General features: G+C 43.9%; 1 protein-coding gene across 2 annotated transcripts in view; it reads left to right on the plus strand.

Annotated features, from left to right (window-relative positions):
* Nucleotides 1–53: 53 nt before the first annotated feature.
* LOC123754130 (zinc finger protein 708) overlaps nucleotides 54–22,235 on the plus strand; it is a 34,588-nt gene continuing 12,406 nt past the window's right edge. The window contains exons 1-2 of one of the 2 annotated variants that reach the window (XM_045736329.2): nucleotides 54–1,996; nucleotides 10,244–10,341. In XM_045736329.2, the coding sequence (XP_045592285.1) occupies nucleotides 551–1,660 (1,110 nt within the window). In that variant the 5' untranslated portion in view covers nucleotides 54–550 and the 3' untranslated portion in view covers nucleotides 1,661–1,996; nucleotides 10,244–10,341. The remainder of the gene's footprint in view (nucleotides 1,997–10,243; nucleotides 10,342–22,235) is intronic. The other variant, XM_045736331.2, reaches the window with a different exon arrangement.

Below are 22,235 nucleotides of genomic sequence, written 5' to 3' on the forward strand. Positions count from 1 at the left end.
TCTCCCCAACCTTCTCCAAGTCAAAGAAAATGTTGGGACTCTCAGGCTGTGAGGCTCCCTGAGCCCTGATGTTAGAGGCGGCTCCGGACCACCACCACAGCCACACCCCTGCTGGAAGGTCGTCAGTGCTGCCTCTCCCATTGTCTGCTTGCTGGTTCCTCCTGGCTCGTCCCAGTGCCACCTTCTGTGCCTCCTCTCCCTCTGGACACAACCTTGACGCTGCCACCTTGGACAAGAACACTGGTTTCGTTGTGTTTTTGGTGGACTTTTGGCTTCCTGTGTTTCATGGGCTGTTTGGCCCTCTCTTGGGGGTTGTATCGACGTCCTCCAGGTGAAGGGAAACCCATTTAGATCCCGTCGACTCCTCTCTCTTGATTTCAGAATGGTATAGCTGGTCGTCAGACCCAGCAGTTATTAGAGACATTCCCCAAGACTAATTAAGATACTTTGCGACAGTGTTGTGTCTTTTGGAGACGCCCCATATTAGAAAGCAACTTCTGCAGTCATCTACAGGAGATAATTGTCACTAACTTCACGAATTATAACGAAAATGGAGCCTCACGAGTGTCCAGATTGTGGAAAATCATTTAATCGTCTGGATCATATGAAGACTCACATGAGGATTCATACGGATTTTAAACCTTTCGAGTGTCTTGAGTGTGGGAGAAGCTTTAAAGAACGTAGAAGTGTAATAAGTCACATGTTAGTGCATACTGGTGATAAACCTTACGAGTGTCCCGAGTGTGGCAAAGGATTCAGTCAATCTGGCACAATGCAGAGACATAGAACAGTGCACAGTGATGCCAGACCTTTTGAGTGTACCGAGTGCGGGAAAAGATTCAGTCGTCTTGGAGCTTTGAAGAATCACAGCATTGTGCATTCTGACGATAGGCCTTTTGAGTGTACCGAGTGTGGAAAAAGGTTCAAAGCCCGAAATAATGTTAAGAGTCACATGCTAGTGCATACAGGTGATAAACCTCATGAATGTCCAAAGTGTGGGAAAAGATTCAGTCAACCTGCTCATATGAAGGTTCACATGATGGTGCATTTGGGTTTTAAACCGTATGAGTGTCCTGAATGTGGGAAAAGATTTAGTCAACTTGCTCATGTGAAGACTCACATGATCGTTCATACAGGCGACAAACCTTATGAATGTCCAGAGTGTGGGAAAAGATTCGGCCAACTAGGACATATGAATACGCATAGGACGCTACATACGGATGCTAAACCTTTCGAGTGTGCTGAATGCGGGAAACGATTCAGAAAACGTTCCAGTATAATAAGTCACATGATTGTGCATACAGATGATAAACCTCATGAATGTCCTGACTGTGGGAAGGGATTCAGTCGTCCTGGAGATTTGAAGACTCACAGGCTGGTGCATACAGATGATAAGCCTCATGAATGTCCTGAGTGTGGGAAGGGATTCAGTCGTCTTAGACTTATGAAAACTCACAGATTGGTGCATTCGGATGATAAACCTCACCTGTGTAATGAGTGTGGGAAAAGATTCAGTCGCCTTGGTGATCTGAAAACTCATATGATGATGCATTCGGATGAGAAACCCCACCAGTGTTACGAGTGTGGGAAGAGATTTAGGTACCGTCGCAGTATGAGAAGGCATATATTAGTGCATTCAAGAGAAACACCTGGCAGCTAATGTCCTAATTGAGTAAAATAGTGTTGGTAACCCAATTATTTTTAAAAGGCAACAGATGGTGCTTATAAACTATATAGGACTCATGAACATTATCTTTAAGATAAAGTCTTATCACCTTGGCAGTTGGACATTTTACAAAGATATTTTTATTAATAGCTTTGTGAGAGAAATACTTTTGACCACAAACTAGAATTTTTTCAAGTTGGAAGGCAGTGCTCTGCAACTTGTGACATTTAAATGATATTTTAGTTTTCTGTTCCAAGGCCAAGGCTGTTCTTGGGAAGACCAAGATGAGGACCACATTATGAGATCATAAAGACCTAAAATCAACCACAGGTAAACAAATACCTTATAATTTTTCCTAAGCATGATAAAGTTCAGAACATGTTTTATATACAGTATTTATTTATTCAATAAATATTTTCCATTTATACTATTAAGAAAGCTAATTAAAATATAATACAGTATAGCTATTTCAGTAGCTATGTTAGAGATATTTAATTATTAAATATTTGGACAGAGTATTCATTTATTTATATACAAGAAGGTACATTGGGTTTATGAGAGAACGTAGCATTGAAGTTTTTACATTCTTGTAAAGCCACTAACTCATTGCATTTTGGGCAGTAGAAAACAGTTCCAGATTTATTCAAGATGAGGTCCATTTTATTGACAGGAATAATAAATATTGATTTTCTTTTAGGATTTAGAAACTAATCTTTTTTTTTTTTTTTTTTTTTTTTTTTTTTGTTTTTTTTTTTTTTGAGATATATACAAGAGTTGTTACATTCTTGTACAGCCACTAGTACGCGTAGCGTTTCGGGCAGGTCCCTGGAATACGATCCCCTGCCGCGAAGAATCGTTTTTTCATCCAAGTACACATTTTACTGTTGCGTTAAACAGAGGCTACAGTTAAGGAATTGCGCCCAGTAAATCCTCCCCGGCCAGGATACGAACCCATGACATAGCGCTCGCGGAACGCCAGGCGAGTGTCTTACCACTACACCACTGAGACTGTTAAATCAGTATTCATTAAATCAGGTAATATTAAATCAGGTAATCAGTATTCTTACTCAAACTGGCATAAGGGGCTTCAGGGGCATAACTGGCCGACCCCTCACAGTGTTCAAGAGAGAACTGGATAAGCACCTCCAAAGGATACCTGATCAACCAGGCTGTGACTCATACGTCAGGCTGCGAGCAGCCGCATCCAACAGCCTGGTTTATCAGTCCAGCAACCAGGAGGCCTGGTCAACGACCGGGCCGCAGGGACGCTAAGCCCCGGAAGCACCTCAAGGTAACCTCAAGGTAAGGTAAGGTAACTGGTTTCCAATTTTGTATGATCATTTCATTAAGGTTTTGCTACTTTTTGGAAAGTATTCAAAGTAGCTAGTGTGTTATCTTGTCTCATAATTGACAATGACTTGGATAAAAAAAGTTTTCTGAGGGAAGCCCTGTCTGCTCCTCGGAGCTGTCCAGGCTGATATGTAACTACTGTACAGTATTAGCTTTCTGGCATCGGTTAAAGTGCATGGAGTTCTTGCCTATCGGGAATCACGAGCCAGGTTGGGAGAGGCACGAGGAGCAATGACCTATAGAAACCCCCGTGTGGTTGGGAACATTCGATGTCTGCCATCAACCGGGTCTGGCATCCAGAAAGATAGGCGCTCCAAAACAAAACCCTCTATTCTGGTGAAAATATTGCTACTGATAGCCAAACGAGTGGACAGAACTCCCCAACAAAAATTAGCAAATGAGCATGATGTCATCACGTTGCCGCGCCGTTGTCTGAGCAACCTGCCCCCTCCCCCGGGAGGAAGCCCCAGACCCTCACACCGGCTATCCAACCAGCAGTTCTTGGCTGATGTGATACTGGCAGGTCAGGTGCCTCTGGCTCCAGTTTTTGCTTACAGTTCTGTGCCTTGTGGCGTGGTGTGTCTACAGGTGGTGTGTGAGCCAGGAATAATATTCTACGGTACTCGGGCTGCATGCGCCTAGGGTTTCCTTCCCTTGGTGCCCAATAAGTACTCCCCTTGGGGCTTGGGGGGCCACATTCCACACGTCACCATGGGGCCTACCTCTGCTGTGTCTTTCACTGCTAAGTAGGGAAGGTTCGTTTTGGTCCCTGCCTCTTTGGAGCTGGACTCTTTGGATTGCCCATCTGCTGGGTTCTCGGAGTTTTGATTCTCCAAACGGTTCATGTTTAGGGAGTGTCCAATGTCCTTGCTGACCCTCTATTCTAATTCCTCCCCATTTCCATGGAGTGGACTATCGATGCTGCCTCCTTCCTGTGACTTTGTCAGACATTCTGGCACCTCTATGCATTGGCATGATCTCGGCGCCTTCCTTTTTACACAGCTCTGTTCCCTGATTGCGAGGCTCTCGCAGTGGATGCTTTTCAGCTGGATTGGTCACGGTGAAGGTTCCTTGTTACTGCCACTATGGGTATCAACCGGGTTCTTGATCGATGACCCTAAGTAATAGTATCCGACCCCAAGTCGGTAGTGGCCTTCAAGGAGTTGGCTAGGTAATGCAAAATAATAAAAGAGGGGAGGGATGAACACAACACTTAATCCTTTATCAATATAGTCACTTAACTTATTAGTACCTTCCCATCACCTTAAATAGAAAATAGAAAATGAAATATTATTACTACACGTGGATATTTACTTGTCGCTCTCACATAGGACACTGAGCACTCCTCGATACTAACACGATGCAGCCTTTGTCAACTTCTGTGTTTCCTCAACATACAGTACCGTCCTCAACCAGTACTGGGGAACACCAACGAGTCTACCCTTGTTGTGGGCCAGCCTACCAACAGTATCACTAGATGCCTCTTGTGATGATTGCCCACAATCACTCTCCAGCTAAGTGCTGTCAGAAATCCTCAGCCATGCTCTGATTGGGGCCACTACATGGACAAATACAGGGGTAGCGAACCCCTGGCAGGAGCCTCTAGCAATGGGCTAGTAATGCTCCTCAATGGCACCTCACTGTCGGTCGACTCTCCCCTTAGGTAGTCCCGGGATACGCCGAATTCTTCCACTGCTATTCCACTAGCAGAAATCAGAAACTACACTGTTCCTAGTCGGCGGTGGCTCACTTAGTCATCAGGCGGAACTAAGTTGGGAGAGTTTAGGCTGCCCAAGGTATACTGCTTTCCTCAGTACCACTGCTGCCCCGCGTCACCTCTGTGGATACAGGCACGTCATCAGTTATAGGGTACTGGTGAAACCAGGAAGCAACACTCACTTATTCGGACATTGACATTCTGCTCGTAGTGACAACAGATGGATCTGGTCTTGAATCGTCACCTCACCAGAGGTCACTCGCTACGACCTCACTGGTTGACTAAAGCAGGAATCGTGAGCCATTTTGCAGTAATCAGGCTGTCACCACTCGATGGTGTCGTCCATATGACATCCAATACTGTGGGGATTAGGGAGCAGACTCACAGATGGCGCTGAAGTCAGTACTCTCTGCTCCGATGAAGATGTCGGGTTCGTAACATTCCTTTACCTTTTTCCCATGGTCTAGTGCTGCTCCTGGTCCTGGCCAGGTTGGATACCTACTGGAAAAGGGTGCACCTTCTGGCTCCCTTATGGCCAGCTCAGCCTTGATTTCAGGTGCTGCTTGCTCAGTGCCCAAACCTGGGCATTTTTCCGCGGCTCCACCTCTTTCAGAAGGTCGGCCCAGTGATGTACTTTGCTGGTTTGACGTCTTCCACTCAATGCAGCTGGTATTTCTGATGCGGGTTTATCATCATTTGCATGGGAAACAAAATGGCATCATTGATGGTGTCCGAGTTGCATTCTTCATTTTAGCAGCAGTACAAGGCTTTGTGGTGTTCTTTTGCCACATCCTATCCTATCTTTTTTTCTTTTTTCCTCTCTTGATTGGTATCTCATACCAAATACTGTCGTCTTGTATCATGCAGTGCTGGCTTAGCCACTGCAGCTAGTGTAATGTATGTTTACATGTACGTAATTGGCTGTTAGACTTTTTTAGTGTTTTTAGATTAGTGCTGGTTGATTAGTGTTTTTTATATATGTGTAGTTATTTGTATAGTGCAGATTTTTGTATATTTGTTATAGTGTGTAGCTCTATACTCTGCTGAGATTTTATTACCACACACCACAGAATTATTTGAGGGGAGACCATCTTGGGGGAGTCCAACCTAGGGGAGGCCCTAGGTCGTGTTTGATCATTTGTGGGCCTTAGCACTTCTGTGGAGGGTCTTGTGTTGCAGGGGGGAGGGGTTTTTCTTACTTCCTCCTAATGAGAGTTTCAGCTGGTGCGACTTCCCTCAAGGGTTCATTTCTGAGTGCCTTTGGGCTCCTTTGTTTCGTCCTTTTGAAGGTCTCCTTCCTCCAGAGTTCCCCCAATGAAGACTCAGGAGGAAGGAGCCCATGTACCTCTTGTGCAACTCAGTTTACACCTCGGTTATGGACCTGTCTTCCTTCGAGCTGGTTCTTTCTTCCCTTATTGAGTGCATTATGAGGTTCTGGAATCATCCTTGCTGGCAGGATGACTCCATTCTGCATCCAGATGGAGGCAGAGGCTGACTGAAGGCCGTGTGGCTAAAACCGCAGAGTTCGGATTCCTCCAGGCTCTGGAGAAAGATGGTTTTCTGCTTGGGGCACAGTTTCTGTCGTACGCACACTTTTCAGTGGTGAGAGACTATGTTGCAGGTTTCTGGGGAGTTCTTTTGAGCCAATGTATGCCTCATCACACCTGCTCTTTCCCATGATGTGGGTTGGTTGCAGTTACATGCTCAAGTCTGCAACCTTGTCGAAGACAAAGCAGCTGTCGGCTGCTTTGTTTGCAGATGACCTTTGTGCCCGCTTGCACTTGACTTCTGTCATGCATTTCTTAATCCTCCTGGAACTTCATTCTGATTGGCTCTCGGAGAATGTGAGAGTGCTCGGTGAGGCTCCTCCTGCAGGGTTTTGGTCTCTGCTGTTTCTGCATCATTGGCCTTCCTTAAGTTGTGTGCTCAGATCCTTTGGGAGGCGGTCTCTTTGTTTTTCACCTCCTGTCTCACGTGTCGGCAGGTTGTGCTGGCCCAGGCTTTGGACTTGGCGTATGCACTTCTGCTTCTTTTTGTTTCCTGAGGATGTGGCTTCTCAGTTTTTGTCAGCTGCGGGTGCCGTTTGTCAGCCTGTGGCAGACTTGTGTTTTTGAGGTGATCGTTCTCGCCTTCTCCATTGGTTTGGTTGAGCCAGGGCGTCGCCTGTTGTTGGTCAGGGTGGGTCCTCCATGATGCCAGTTTCTGGGTTGGTTGTTGTCCTCAGGCTTTGTCCTCTTCATCTGGTCAGTGTCATGCTCCCTTTGATCAAATGGCTGGCTCTAGAGTTTCAAGCCAGCCTTTGGCCTGAAACTTTGTCTTTGGGTAGGGCCAGCCCTTTTGTGGGTCGCCCTTTTGATGGGGCAGCTGGTGGGAAGCTGGCTCAGTTTGCCTGCTCTTGGTCCACTGATTTGTGGGCTTTTTGGGTAGTTTCGCAGCCTGCAGTGAAGTCCATCCTTCTTCGGGGGGTTTGACCTTTCGGGGCAGACCCCATGACCCTTGCCTTCATTGGGTTATCTCGGAGAGGATAGCTTCAGACGTGGTCAAAACGACTTTCTCTCTTTTTTGGTGGGGTTTTCACCCATTTCCAGTACCGAAATGGGATTCTTCAGATCTTCAGCTCATTCTCGACCTATCCAGGTTGAACCAGTTCGTCATGTGCTCCTCGTTTCAGATAATTACATTGTCCCAGGTCTGGTTTGAGAACAAGTCGGGCTCTTGGATGATCTCTGGACCTCCAATACATATATTAGCACGTTCCTATCTATCTGAGGATCAGGGACTGGTTAGGTTTTGTCATAGGGCTGCAGGCTTTCCACTTTCAAGTTCTACCATATGGGTCTAAATCTGGTACCTCGTGTTTTAGCATGTTTAACTCTGATTGTAGCGGTCCATCTTCGGTTTTTAGGTGCTCAGGTGTTGGCCTACCTTGACGACTGGCTGGTGTGGGCACCCAGCCAGTCTGCATGTCTGCTAGCCAGGGATCTGGCATTCCCAGCTCACCAGGTTTGGGTTCTTGGTGAACTAACAGCAGTTCCCAGTTGATTCCGTCCCCAGTTCGGATCTGGTTGGGCCTAGTTTGGGACTCCCAGTTGGTGTCACTTTCCCCTGCCTCCTGTGACCTTGCTCTGGCTGCAGCACCGTCTGTTAGTAGTGTGCAGAAGCCTCAACTTTGTCTTTGGGTAGGTAGGGTTTGGCTTCAGAGGTTGTTTTGGTTTCTTCGGGGCAGCCCCTTTTGACTCTCACGATCACTGGGTGTGGACTCCTGGGTGCCATGCTCTGGCTGCTGCGGTGCCTACATCCTCGTTGGGCTTTTTGGGGTTCGGTTCCCTGGCACCTTTCTCCACCCCTCACTCAGCATCTTCACAGGCGCCTCTGCTTTTGGACTGGCGCTCACCAGTCCAGCCAGGGATGTTGGCCTCTTCCCCTTCGTCGGTCGCACAGTATGCTTTGGGAGTTTGCGGCTGTGTGGCAGGCAGAGTGCAGATTCCTCCTGGCTCTGTGATCCTGCTCCATTCAGACTATTCTCCCCCATGGTTCATTGTCTCAACTTGAGGAGAGGGGAAGGGACGGGGATCTCTTTAGTCCCTGTCTCTTAAAAGTACCACTCTCTTCGAATAGCTCATCTGCCGAGTTCGGGATTTGGCTGTTTGTCATTCATGTTTTGGGGTGTGCAACATTGTGGCCGACAGTCTTATCTGGTTCCTTCCTGTCTCCATGGAAGACAGGCCTTTGTTGCCACTTCCTTCCTCTGGCTTTCCCGGATGTCGGCCTCTTCACGTCAGTGTGGTCTCAAGAGTTTGAATTCTTTTCTTTCTTTCTTCTGCTCGGTTTACAGTGGCGTCTTCAGTCCAGGATTGTTTTTTGAAGGCATTGTATTTTATTTATATGGCCTTTGATTGTGCAGTGAGTGAGCTTCATGCTCTTCTTCAGTGCTAGGGGTTTTGTTACTTTGGCCCTGGTGGGTGCTTTGTAACCAGCTCTTTTTTCAACGAAGAATGAGTCGGCTGGCTTCCGGAGGGGTCCTTTGATTGTGTATTCGTGGTTGGTTCGGCTGATGGTGCATCATGTGCTTTGTCCGGTGGCAGCTCTTTGCTACTACCTTTGTGCCACCAGTTCTGCTTCGGTGGACTCTGTAGGTTGATCAGGTTGATCTGGTTTCCCCTGGTTCCCTGTTCCAGGGCTTGTATTTCTCAAGTCGTCTGTAGTGTCATTAAATCTAGACAGCCTGCGGTCTTTGTTCCCATAATGTATGCCGCTCTGACAACTGTGTTTGCTAATACCATGTGTCCTTATTTGAATGAGTTATATTGTGTCCTTATTTGAATGAGTTATATGGGGCGAGGCCAATTCATTCCTCTGCAGAATTTGTTCTACCCGTCAGCCCCAGACTGTCTCGCCCCTCCATGTGAAGAAATTAGAAGTCCTACATCCACTACAAACAAAACCAAAAAAAAAAAAAAAAAACATAAAATCTATTTGTTATTTATTTATCCTTTTGAACATGACACATAATAGAACCATCATTAGTGAACAATTCCATATGAAAATCATATTTCTGTAGCTATTATTGGAGGCCACAAATATGATGTACTGGCCTTTATTTCTACCTGTATAAGCCAAATGTATCAATCTTGGTATAAATATTCATAAAAAATAAATTTTTTATGAATTCTTCATTTTCATCGTAGCATTTGATAGAGCAATTACTGTACTTACAAACAATTTGGTATAAAAATGTTACATACACTGTATACAGGTATAAGCATTATTAAATCCAATCAAGTGAAATCACCGAATTTTCAACAAACTGATGAGAGGAGGGGTGGTTGGCGGTCCGCCGGTAATTATCCAAGTGTAGTTACAGGATGAGAGCTACGCTCATGTTGTCCCGTCTCCCCAGCACTCTTTGTCATATAATGCTTTGAAATTATTGACGGTTTTGGCCTCCACCACCCACGGTGGTCATGGAGAGGGGGGTTGTGGCCAACTGCTGGTAGTCAGGTGCGGGGAGGTGGGGGGGGAAGGGGGCAGATCAGAACATACAGTACATTCGTTATCTTGAGATTATCTTGAGATGATTTTGGGGCTTAGCGGCCCGGTCCTCGTCTAGGCCTCCTTTTTGTTACAACCCCCTCCCCCCAGAAAGCAGCCCATATCAGCTGTCTAACTCCCAGGTACCTATTTACTGCTAGGTGAATAGTGGCATCAGGGTGAAAGAAACTCTGCCCATTTGGTTCTGCCTTCACTGGGGATCGAATCCGGACCCTCAGGACTACAAATCCATAACGCTGTCCACTCAGCTTTCGGGTCAGGTGAATACAAACAAAACACTGTTGAATTTCTGCAACAAAATTGTAAATTTTTCCTCGTAGCTTATCAGGATGACTAATCACCTATCCGAACACAACATTTTATCTATTCGTCTCGATCCCGAGAGGTTCGGATAGCATGTGACTGACTATAAAACCATTCAAAGACATTAAAATATTTAAGTAAAAATGTATTTGCAGCAACTCCCTCCACACTGTTTGGCTGGAGCACACTGCCATGGCGAGTACACTGTCAGCGCCTGAATATTACCACACTTCGTGCCCCAACCATGGCAAAGGTATGTCACATGCAATATTTTTTTGGGGTGGAGCCCCCTTGAAGCTATCATACACTGATTCAGTGCCAAACTACTAGATGCCATCATTCGTGGAGTTCTATTGGCTTACCAGGGACCATGAGCCAGAATCTACGCTCTACAGGTGAGCTTATGCGGTCTGGTGTCTCTTTCGGCAAGGCGCTGGTTCATGGTTTTAGGATGAGTGTTGGGGATTGGTTGTGGCGTTTTGTTTAGCCCATTGTGTGCTTCTTCTCATGACCTTCCTTGTCAATCTGTGTTATTCGTTTCACGGTTGGTCACGGCCCTGTCTTTCGAGATCTTTTTTTAGTCTTCCATGCCTTGGTCTTTTCTTGCCTCATGACACTCAGTCCTTGACCGTCGTGCAGTGCCTGGCTGAGCCTTTCCATATACATTGTGTTCTCTGTGTGTAGTAGGTAAAAATGGCAAATATGCAATTTGGTCAACAAACAGCATTGTTTAAAATAGTAGACATGGGTTGACATTTTAGGGGTGAGGTAGGTTACATGGAGTTAATTAGGTAGTACAGTACTTAGTTTTTATCTTAAACTGGTTGGGAGAGGTACAGTCTTTAACATGATCGGGAAGGTCATTCTTCATTCTGGGTCCGTTGATTTGTAAAGCATTTCTAGTTTGATTAAGTCGTACTCTTGGAATATCAAATAGGTATTTGTTCCTGGTGTGGTGCTCATGGGATCTGTTACAACCTTCTAGGAAGCTTTTAAGGTCAGGATTGACATTACAGTTCAGCACTTTATATATATAAAATACACATGAGAGGATGTGCAGTGACTTAATATCTAACATATTTAGAGATTTGAGTACGGGTACTGAGTAATGTCTGGGGCCAGAGTTAGATATTGTCTTAATAGCAGCTTGGTGTTGAGTAATTAGAGTACGTAAATGATTTTGGGTAGTAGAACCCCAAGCACAAATACCATAGTTGAGATAAGGATAGATAAGAGAGTAATAGTGTGTCACCAGGGCAGGGCGAGGTACATAAAATCTGATCTTAGAAAAAATGTCAACAGTTTTTGAAACTTTTTTTGATATATTTAGAATGTGTCCCTGGAAATTCAGCTTGTGGTCAATGAGAATGCCAAGGAAGTTGCCATCTACTTTGTTACAAATTTGGGTATTGTTTATCCTGAGATTTATTTGATTTGAGGATTTATTGTCAAACAAAATATAGAAAGTTTTGTCAATGTTGAGGGCGAGTTTGTTGGCAGTTAGCCAGAGATGGACTTTATTTAGCTCAGTATTCACTGTGACATTTAGAGCAAGGGGGTCAGGACTGGAGTAAATAAAGGTTGTGTCGTCAGCAAATAGAATTGGTTTGAGGTGTTGGGAGGCATTTGGAAGGTCATTAATTAATGTACATGAGAAATATTATCCCTAATAAAGGAAAGTAATTAACTGGACTCTGTTTAGATTCAACTAAATGTGGAGAGAATTCATGTTTTAGCCTGTCGCTGCCTCCCGGTGTCATTGAGACTAGGAAGAATTTGGCAAAATAGCTTCACAATAGAAAACATTGATTGGATTAATTCTACAAATTAGTAAGATTAGTAATTACTGTGGTTAATACAGTAATGATGTATTATTATAAAAAAAATGGTGTACAGTGGCACCTCAACTTACGATTGCCCCGACTTACGATAATTTTGAGTCACGATGTAAATTTGATAGAAAAATGCGACCTTCCAAACAGTAACACCTCTCCTCCCACCTCCTCACCATCTTCCATATGCCTTCAAGAGTCCTCCATAAAGGTAAGATAAACATATGTTCTGTATTGTAGTTAGAGAAAAAAATTGTATTTAGTATAAAATGTATTTGTAAATTAATATTTTGGAGGGTGAATAATGGATTACAGGTAATTTCATTCCCTTTATTTCTTATGGGAAAAATCGCTTTGACTTACGATATTTCGACTTACGATCTGTCTCTGGGAACTGATTACCGTCGTAAATTAAGACTCCACTATATTAGTGTTGGATAATTTCCAATAATAATCACCATCGACCAGGAAAGGACCCAGAAAGGTAGGTGAATCAAAACAGACCACCGTCTGGTTAACCTGTGTAATCTATGTCCTAAAAGATGAAAATAGAAAGACATCAGATAATCCTTCATTAATACAATTTTGATACCCTATTTAGGTTTTGATACCCTATTAATATCCCCTTTGTTATGACCAGTATTCCACTTGTGCACCTGTATCGTGTCACCCCTAATTCTTTGCCTCTCTAGAGAATGTAATTTAAGCTTTGTCAGTCTTTCTTCATATGACAGGTTTCTAATTTGGAAGATTAACTTGGTCATTGTATGCTGGACGCTTTCTAGTGAATTTATATTCATTCTATAGTACGGCAACCAAAACTGAACTGCATAATCTAAATGGGGCCCTAACCAAAACAAGATATACCTGAAGAACGACACCATGTGTCTTATTACTAACGCTTCGATAAATAAATAAATCCCCTTTGATTAATAAATAAATAGATCGTTTGAGGACTTCGTCGCTTGAAGTTGCCTTCCCTCTTGGGTTATGTTGGGGGTCTAGGGCTTTCCGTCTTGCCCCGGGTAAGGGAGTTTTATTGGCTGGGAGGGGCACACTGCCACTGGCTAAAGCTAGCTGGCGCAGCTAGCTTTACTTCAACACAGTAGCTGATGGTTCTCTCTGACTGCCAGTTTGTTGTGTGTCTTCGGGGATTTTGTTTTCATTTTCTTTTCATTCTCTGGCGTTCTCGCCTTGTTTCGACGGAGGTGGTCTGCTTAGCTTCTTATTAGGCAAGCCTTATTGTGTTGGTAGTCCTCCTCTGTTGCCCCTGAGGTTTCATAGCTCCTACTGGTAGTCAGTTTGCCTGCTACGTGACAGGGTTCTACTGGCTTAGCTGACCCCAGTACCTAGACTTCTCATGGGGCTAATTCACCCTACAGGCCCTGGAAAACCCCCTGTGGGCTTGGTCGTACAATGAATACTTCTTCCAAATTTTGTGCAGAGTTGAAGGTTGTTTGTTGCCTCTGCCTCAGGGAGACGATCATCCGTACTGCCTCCGTCATGTTGCCTGTTGAGTCATGGATACCATTGACTCAGAGTCTTGTCGGCCTCGTTCCCTGCTGGTGTTTCAACTTATTCATTTATCAACAACTTATCAACGTTTCAACTTATCCGGGATTAGTCGTTGTCTGCAAATGCCTGCCGGGCGGTTGAAAATTAATCATTTCTATCTCCAATTTTAGGAACATTTTTCATTTTGTTAATGAACCGTTGTTCTTTCCGATAATTCGGTCATTCCCTTATGTATAACATGTCTCAGATGTGGGTTATGTCTGCTATAAAATAGGTTGGAAGATTCGTTAATTGGTGAGAGCTTTCCTCATCACTGTTGATATGTCGTCAGTAGTTTTGGTAAGTTAGAATTCGTCTAGTTGTGCTTGCGGGGGTTGTGCTTTGGCTCTTTCAGCCCGCCTCTCATCCGTTGTTCTACTGGTGTATACATTCCTGAGTTACTTGAGCTCTTTTCAAGTAACGGTTGATCTTGTGTATGGTGTCAGCCTCCACCACATCACTGCCTCCTACATTCCATTTCCTTACTACTCTGCCACTGGTCAAGTTCTTTCTAATAGTGGTTCTTTTGGGTACTCTGCGTCCACGTGTGTCCCATTATGGGTGTACTAACAGTGTTGCTTTATCAATTTTTTTTCCCCTCTACACTGTTTTCCCTCTTTCATGGAGAAATTTTTGGTGGTGGGTCATGTCTCCCAGTCTTGTTTTCCCAGGGCAGTCTTGTCTTGTTTACGAGACTGTGGTATTTCTGTATATTCCCTCAGTCTTGTGTTCACAGCCTTTGGTCATTGGCTTGATTTTCATTTTCTTATTGGCACCAATTTTGACAACCTTGCCCTGTATACTCGTCCGGCTTCCTAGTCTATGGCGCTTGGTATCCCATCTGCATTACAGCCGTTTTAGACTTGGGGCTACTTTTTTAACGCACGTAACGCACAACTTGCACATTGTGTGTCTTGTCCTCCGACAAATGTGGTAGGTAGGCCCCCCTCCCCAGGTTTGTTTCTGAGTACCCTTGTTTGTTCCTCAGATTCATCTTTTCGGAGGTTGTGGGCTCCCTGCCTGTCTGCTAGCTGGGGTTCTGTTTCTTTCCCAGCTTGCTGCGTTCAAGTTCCTGGTAACTTGGCAGATGTCCCAGTTGGTTCTGTCCCTGGTTCGGACTTGGCTGAGTCTAGTGTGGGTTTCTTGGACTGCGTCCCTTTCTCTCCCTCCTGCAGCTCTGCTTCGGTTGCAGTCCCACCTTCAGCTGTTTTTGAAGGGGACCCGGGTCACTGGACAGTTTCTTGAGCAGCTGTGTGGGAACTTGAACTCTGTTGGTTTATCCACTGGGCAGGGTTTGGCTTTGGAGGCTGTTCTGGTATCTTCAGAGCGGCCTCTTTCACCGCTCTTGTGATCGCTGGGTTCGTTTCCTGGTGTTCTTATGCCGGTTGCTGCATCACAGGCTTCCTCTTTGGGTTTTTTGGGGTTTGGTGCCATGGTGCTTTCCTCTTCCCTCACTCAATGTGTTTACGGATACCTTGTTCCTCAGTTGGGGTTTGGTGACCAGTACTCACCAGTCAGGCCAGGGGCGTTGGGGGCTGTCCTTACATTGGGCTTACAGCATGGTGTGGGAGTTTGCAGCAGTGCGTCAGGTGCTGCAACAGATTCGGCTTCCTCGGGGCTCAGCGTCCGGCTCCTTTCGGACTGCTTCCCCATGGTTCATTGTCTCAACCGGAAAGGGGGGAGGTTATTTCGGCCCGTGGCTCTTTGGGGCTGGTTACTTCACGTAGCTCTGCTGCTGGGTACTCGAGGTTTAGCTTGACACGCTGTTCATGTTCAATGGGTGGGTGGGGGTGGGGGGCAACATCCTGGCAGATGGCCTGTTTCACTTCCTTCCTCTTTCCATGGAGTGGCCGGTCCAAGCAGCCTTCTTCTTTTGGCTTTGCCGGATGTACATGTGCCCCGAAGGTGGACCTCATTGCATTGGCGTAGTCTTGGCATCTCCCACTGTACTTGCGTTATTCCCTGACTGCGAGGCCCTCGTGGTAAATGTTTTTCGGCAGGACTGGTCGAGGTGGGGGTTCCTGTACCTCCCCCCCCACCCGGTCTAGCTGTTGCTCTGGATTCTGGCTTAGCTAGATTCTTATCTGGGGTGAATGATTCTCCTGGCTCCAAGGTGGCCAGCACAGCCTTGGTTTCAGGCGCTACTTGCTTGGTGTCTGAATCCGGGCATTTTTCTATGGTACTGCCTCTTTTGGCAGGTCGGGCCGGTGAGATACCGTGTTGGTTCGCTTTTCTGCTCCGCACAACATTTCAGGAGCGTGTGTATTGCCATTTGTATGGTGATTAGGTGGTTTCTTTGATGGTGTCTCACAGGCAGTCTTCGTCTTGGCGATAGTATGGAGTTTCCTGGCAGTCTTTCCATCTTTTTCTTTCTCTTCATTGGCTTTCTTTGGTTTCAGACCAGTTTGTTTTGTCCTTGCGTGGCTTTTTCTGGATCGACATCTCATGCCGTATACCGCCAACTCTTTATAGTGCAGCGGTCCAGGTAGTCGTTTGGTCCAGGTGGTCGTTTTGTTCGTTGGCAGCCTTCTCCTTCTTTTTTCTTTTTATTCTTCCTCCTTTTCTTTTCTGCATTTCTGGAATGTAATGAAACGCCATTTTCTGGGTGGGTCCCGGAGGCTTCACACATGCTCCCTCCCATCAGCGGTTTTCATCGTTCAAGAACTGAGGGGGGCTGCCGGCTCCAGTGAGCTTGCTCCCGCTCCCATTTCCTCTCATCTTCTGGAACCTGTAAGCCTATTTTCCATGTACATAGGTATCCAAGCCTAATGCAATGTAAGTGTACTTCTGTTGTTCTACTGTTCCCTTTCATCAAAATAAGTGGTTCATAGTTGGTTGAATTCTTGTACCAACCCGCAGATCCTGATGTTGCAACTGCTGTGTTGTGGTCACTGTACATCAACTGCATTGCTCTGTTTCTAATTACTTTCTTAATCTGTGATAAACTGTGGTATATAAATGTCTACATTTCTTTGCTTAGTTGCAAGTTTTGCAGCTTCATCTGCAATGTCATTTCCTGTTATTCCCACATGACTTGGCACCCAGTTGATAAGTACCCGACGGCCTTGAAGTTTGAGTATTTGCATTAATAATATGACATTTGTTATCAGATGGATGCTGTCATGTATGGGTTCTTGTTTGCAAGGTTTCAATGGCAGTTCTCGAATCTGTATGAAAACATGTTGTCGGTGTTCAGTAAGAGCATGTTCCAAAGCCTTTTGAGTGGCTAGCATCTCTGTAAAGTTGAGCACCTGTTTGAGGGTCTCCCAACTATTTACAGAGTTTCCTGCCTTAACTGCAGCTCTGGTTTCTTATCCCTGCTGGTCTACTGATCCATCTGTGAAGTATGTGAAGCTGTCAGATACCAAGTTTGCTTCTATTTGCATCTGTGCAATATTATATAACAGATGAGGATTAGTCTAGTTCTTTTTTCCCTCAAGAGCCATAATCTTAAAATCTGCTGGCAGCGATACCCAAGGGGCTTGCATAACGAAGTTTGCATGTATTTCGTCGACACCCCTCTCAGTGACTGTGTTTGTTATATCGAATGTATTGATGGTGTTTATTTCACAATGGGTCCACCTGTTGCTATTGGAGGCTCTTCTGTCCCTAGTAAGTGTTCCAGTGACTCCTGTGACTGATGACCTCAAACTAATATAGCACATATCAGTTCGGATAGCTTCAGGGAGCCTCCGGGCTCACCCAGAAAATGGCATTTCATTACAATCAACGCTGGTGTTTTGTAGCTAAACATCCATGTTCCTCAATTTTTCCACCAACTTTGGTCTAGATTATCTCAAAGCTTATATTCTGTTGGCAGTGTGTTTCATTATTTATCGGTGCAGATTTTGTATGTTACAGGTAAGCTCCTGTGTCTGGTGGTCCCCTCAGTAGTTCCCAGTGTCTGCCTTGTGCTCCTGTCTTATTTGTTGTTTTGTCCTAGTGTGCTTTAGTGTGTTGTGATGAGGCAAGCTAACTGGAGCCCGAAAGGGCCTGGCCTGCCACATGATGATGAGCAGGGAAAATTGTTGTGGAAGGTGTTAGGATAATACTGTATTTACAGTTTGATAGTTTGCTAATTTCCACACATTCTTGGTAAAAGTTTTGAATGCTTTGTGACATTTTGTGACACAGTGGTCAATGTCCTCAGTTCACAGTTGAGAGATTAGGGTTCAATTCATAGGCAGGATAGCAATGATTAGGCATGTTTCCTTTCACCTGATCACCTAGCAGCAAAATAGGTACAGTACCCCAGATTTAGATCATTGTTGTGGGTTGTCTGAAAATCCGACACCATTTACTCATACAGTATTAAATACAATAGGCAGATAATATTGCTGCTATTGTACGTTGTGTGTGTATGTGTATGTATGTATGTGTATGTATGTGTATGTATGTATGTATGTGTATGTATGTATGTGTATGTATGTATGTGTATGTATGTATGTATGTGTATGTATGTATGTGTATGTATGTATGTGTATGTATGTATGTATGTGTATGTATGTATGTGTATGTATGTATGTGTATGTATGTATGTGTATGTATGTGTATGTATGTATGTGTATGTATGTATGTATGTATGTGTATGTATGTATGTGTATGTATGTGTATGTATGTATGTGTATGTATGTATGTATGTAATTACCTAAGTGTAGTTACAGGATGAGAGCTACGCTCGTGGTGTCCCGTCTTCCCAGCACTCTTTGTCATATAACGCTTTGAAACTACTGACGGCTTGGCCTCCACCACCTTCTCACTTAACTTGTTCCAACGTCTACCACTCTTTTTGCGAAGGTGAATTTTCTTATATTTCTTCGGCATCTGTGTTTAGGTACTTTAAAGCTATGACCTCTTGTTCTTGAAGTGCCAGGTCTCAGGAAATCTTCCCTGTCGATTTTATCGCTATGACCTCTTGTTCTTGAAGTGCCAGGTCTCAGGAAATCTTCCCTGTCGATTTTATCGCTATGACCTCTTGTTCTTGAAGTGCCAGGTCTCAGGAAATCTTCCCTGTCGATTTTATCAATTCCTGTTACTATTTTGTACGTAGTGATCATATCACCTCTTTTTCTTCTGTCTTCTAGTTTTGGCATGTTTAATGCTTCTAACCTCTCCTCATAGCTCTTACCCTTCAGTTCTGGGAGCCACTTAGTAGCATGTCTTTGTACCTTTTCCAGTTTGTTGATGTGCTTCTTAAGATATGGGCACCACACAACAGCTGCATATTCTAGCTTTGGCCTAACAAAAGTCATGAACAATTTCTTTAGTATATCGCCATTCATGTATTTAAATGCAATTCTGAAGTTAGAAAGCATAGCATAGGCTCCTTGCACAATATTCTTTATGTGGTCCTCAGGTGATAGTTTTCTATCTAGAACCACCCCTAGATCTCTTTCTTTATCAGAATTCTTTAAAGATTTCTCACATAATATATAGGTTGTGTGGGGTCTATGTTCTCCTATTCCACATTCCATAACATGACATTTATTAACATTAAATTCCATTTGCCAAGTGGTGCTCCATATACTTATTTTGTCCAGGTCTTCTTGAAGGGCATGACAATCATCTAAATTTCTTATCCTTCCTATTATCTTAGCATCATCAACAAACATGTTCATTTAATTCTGTATACCAACTGGAAGATCATTTATGTAGACAATAAACATCACTGGTGCAAGAACTGAACCCTGTGGTACTCCACTTGTGACATTTCTCCATTCAGATATATTGCCTCTGATTACTGCCCTCATTTTTCTATCAGTCAGAAAATTTATCTTCCATGATAGAAGCTTACCTGTCACCCCTCCAATATTTTCCAGTTTCCAGAACAACCTCTTATGTGGAACTCTGTCGAAAGCCTTTTTTAGGTACAGATAGATGCAATCAACCCAACCATCTCTTTCCTGTAATATCTCTGTGGCTCGATCATAGAAACTGAGTAAATTCGATACACAGGATCTTCCAGATCGAAAACCATACTGTCTGTCTGATATTATATCATTTCTCTCCAGGTGTTCTACCCATTTAGTTTTGATTAGTTTTTCCAATACTTTCACTATTACACTTGTCAATGATACAGGTCTATAATTGAGGGGGGTCTTCCCTGCTGCCACTTTTGTAGATTGGAACTATGTTAGCCTGTTTCCACACGTCTGCTACGATTCCTGTACACAGGGATGCCTGAAAGATCAGGTGAAGTGGAATGCTGAGCTCAGATGCACATTCTCTCAGAACCCATGGTGAAACGCGATCTGGGCCAGCTGCTTTGTTCTTACCGAGCTCCTTTAGCATATTTTCCACTTCATCTCTAGACACCTCTATCTGCTCTATGTTGTTCTCTGGAATTCTTATTGTGTCTGGTTCTCTGAAGATTTCATTTTGTACAAACACACTTTGGAACTTTTCATTTAATGTTTCACACATTTCCTTTTCATTTTCCGTGAATCTGTTTCCCATTTTCAACCTCTGGATATTATCCTTTACCTGCAATTTGTTGTTTATGAATTTGTAGAATAGGCCCGGTTCTGTTTTACATTTATCCGCTATCCCTTTTTCAAAATTCCTTTCTGCCTCTCTCCTTACTGCTGTATAGTTGTTTCTCGCATCTTTGTATCGCTGGTATGTTTGGGGGTTTGGCCTCTTCCTATACTGATTCCATTTTTGTGTCTTTTGGTCTCTTGCCCTCTCACAATTTCTGTCGAACCAATCCTGTTTTCTGGGCCTGCATCTCTGTTTTGGTATGAATGTTTGTGTGCCTTCCTCGTATATTTTAAAAAATTTGGCATACATTTCATTTACTTCCCTACCTAGCAACAATTTTGCCCAATTACACTCATTAAAAAATTTTTGGAGTTCCCCATAGTTGCCTCTCCTTAAATCGAGTTTATCAACTGTTTCAATGTCCCCATTTTCTTCTAGATGGTATCTTAAAGCATAATCAATGTCTAACAGGACGTGATCACTCTTTCCCAAGGGAGGAAGGTACTGGATGTCAAATATCCCTTCTTCTTTCCTGGTGAATACTAGATCCAGTACTGACGGTACATCTCCTTCCCTCATTCTTGTGTATATATGTATGTGTATGTATGTGTGTTTACTAGTTGTGTTTTTACGGGGGGTTGAGCTTTGCTCTTTCGGCCCGCCTCTCAACTGTCAATCAACTGTTTACTAACTACTTTTTTTTTTTTTTTTTTTTTTTTTTTTCTTCTCCACACCACACACACACACCCCAGGAAGCAGCCCGTGACAGCTGACTAACTCCCAGGTACCTATTTACTGCTAGGTAACAGGGGCATTCAGGGTGAAAGAAACTTAGCCCATTTGTTTCTGCCTCGTGCGGGAATCGAACCCGCGCCACAGAATTACGAATCCTGCGCGCTATCCACCAGGCTACGAGGCCCCGCGTATGTAATTACCTAAGTGTAATTACCTAAGTGTAGTTACAGGATGAGAGCTACGCTCGTGGTGTCCCGTCTTCCCAGCACTCTTTGTCGTATAACGCTTTGAAACTACTGACGGTCTTGGCCTCCACCACCTTCTCACTTAACTTGTTCCAACCGTCTACCACTCTATTTGCGAAGGTGAATTTTCTTATATTTCTTCGGCATCTGTGTTTAGCTAGTTTAAATCTATGGCCTCTTGTTCTTGAAGTTCCAGGTCTCAGGAAGTCTTCCCTGTTGATTTTATCAATTCCTGTTACTATTTTGTACGTAGTGATCATATCACCTCTTTTTCTTCTGTCTTCTAGTTTTGGCATATTTAATGCTTCTAACCTCTCCTCGTAGCTCTTGCCCTTCAGTTCTGGGAGCCACTTAGTAGCATGTCTTTGCACCTTTTCCAGTTTGTTGATGTGCTTCTTAAGATATGGGCACCACACAACAGCTGCATATTCTAGCTTTGGCCTAACAAAAGTCATGAACAATTTCTTTAGTATATCGCCATCCATGTATTTAAATGCAATTCTGAAGTTAGAAAGCATTGCATAGGCTCCTTGCACAATATTCTTAATGTGGTCCTCAGGTGATAGTTTTCTATCTAGAACCACTCCTAGATCTCTTTCTTTATCAGAATTCTTTAAAGATTTCTCACATAATATATAGGTTGTGTGGGGTCTATGTTCTCCTATTCCACATTCCATAACATGACATTTATTAACATTAAATTCCATTTGCCAAGTGGTGCTCCATATACTTATTTTGTCCAGGTCTTCTTGAAGGGCATGACAATCATCTAAATTTCTTATCCTTCCTATTATCTTAGCATCATCAGCAAACATGTTCATATAATTCTGTATACCAACTGGTAGATCATTTATGTAGACAATAAACATCACTGGTGCAAGAACTGAACCCTGTGGTACTCCACTTGTGACATTTCTCCATTCCGATACATTGCCTCTGATTACTGCCCTCATTTTTCTATCAGTCAGAAAATTTTTCATCCATGATAGAAGCTTACCTGTCACCCCTCCAATATTTTCCAGTTTCCAGAACAACCTCTTATGTGGAACTCTGTCGAAAGCCTTTTTTAGGTCCAGATAGATGCAGTCAACCCAGCCATCTCTTTCCTGTAATATCTCTGTGGCCCGATCATAGAAACTGAGTAAATTCGATACACAGGATCTTCCTGATCGAAAACCATACTGTCTGTCTGATATTATATCATTTCTCTCCAGGTGTTCTACCCATTTAGTTTTGATTAGCTTTTCCAATACTTTCACTATTACACTTGTCAATGATACAGGTCTATAATTGAGGGGGTC

This window comes from Procambarus clarkii, chromosome 6, assembly GCF_040958095.1.
Source record: "Procambarus clarkii isolate CNS0578487 chromosome 6, FALCON_Pclarkii_2.0, whole genome shotgun sequence".
Classification (NCBI taxonomy): Eukaryota; Metazoa; Arthropoda; class Malacostraca; order Decapoda; family Cambaridae; genus Procambarus; species Procambarus clarkii.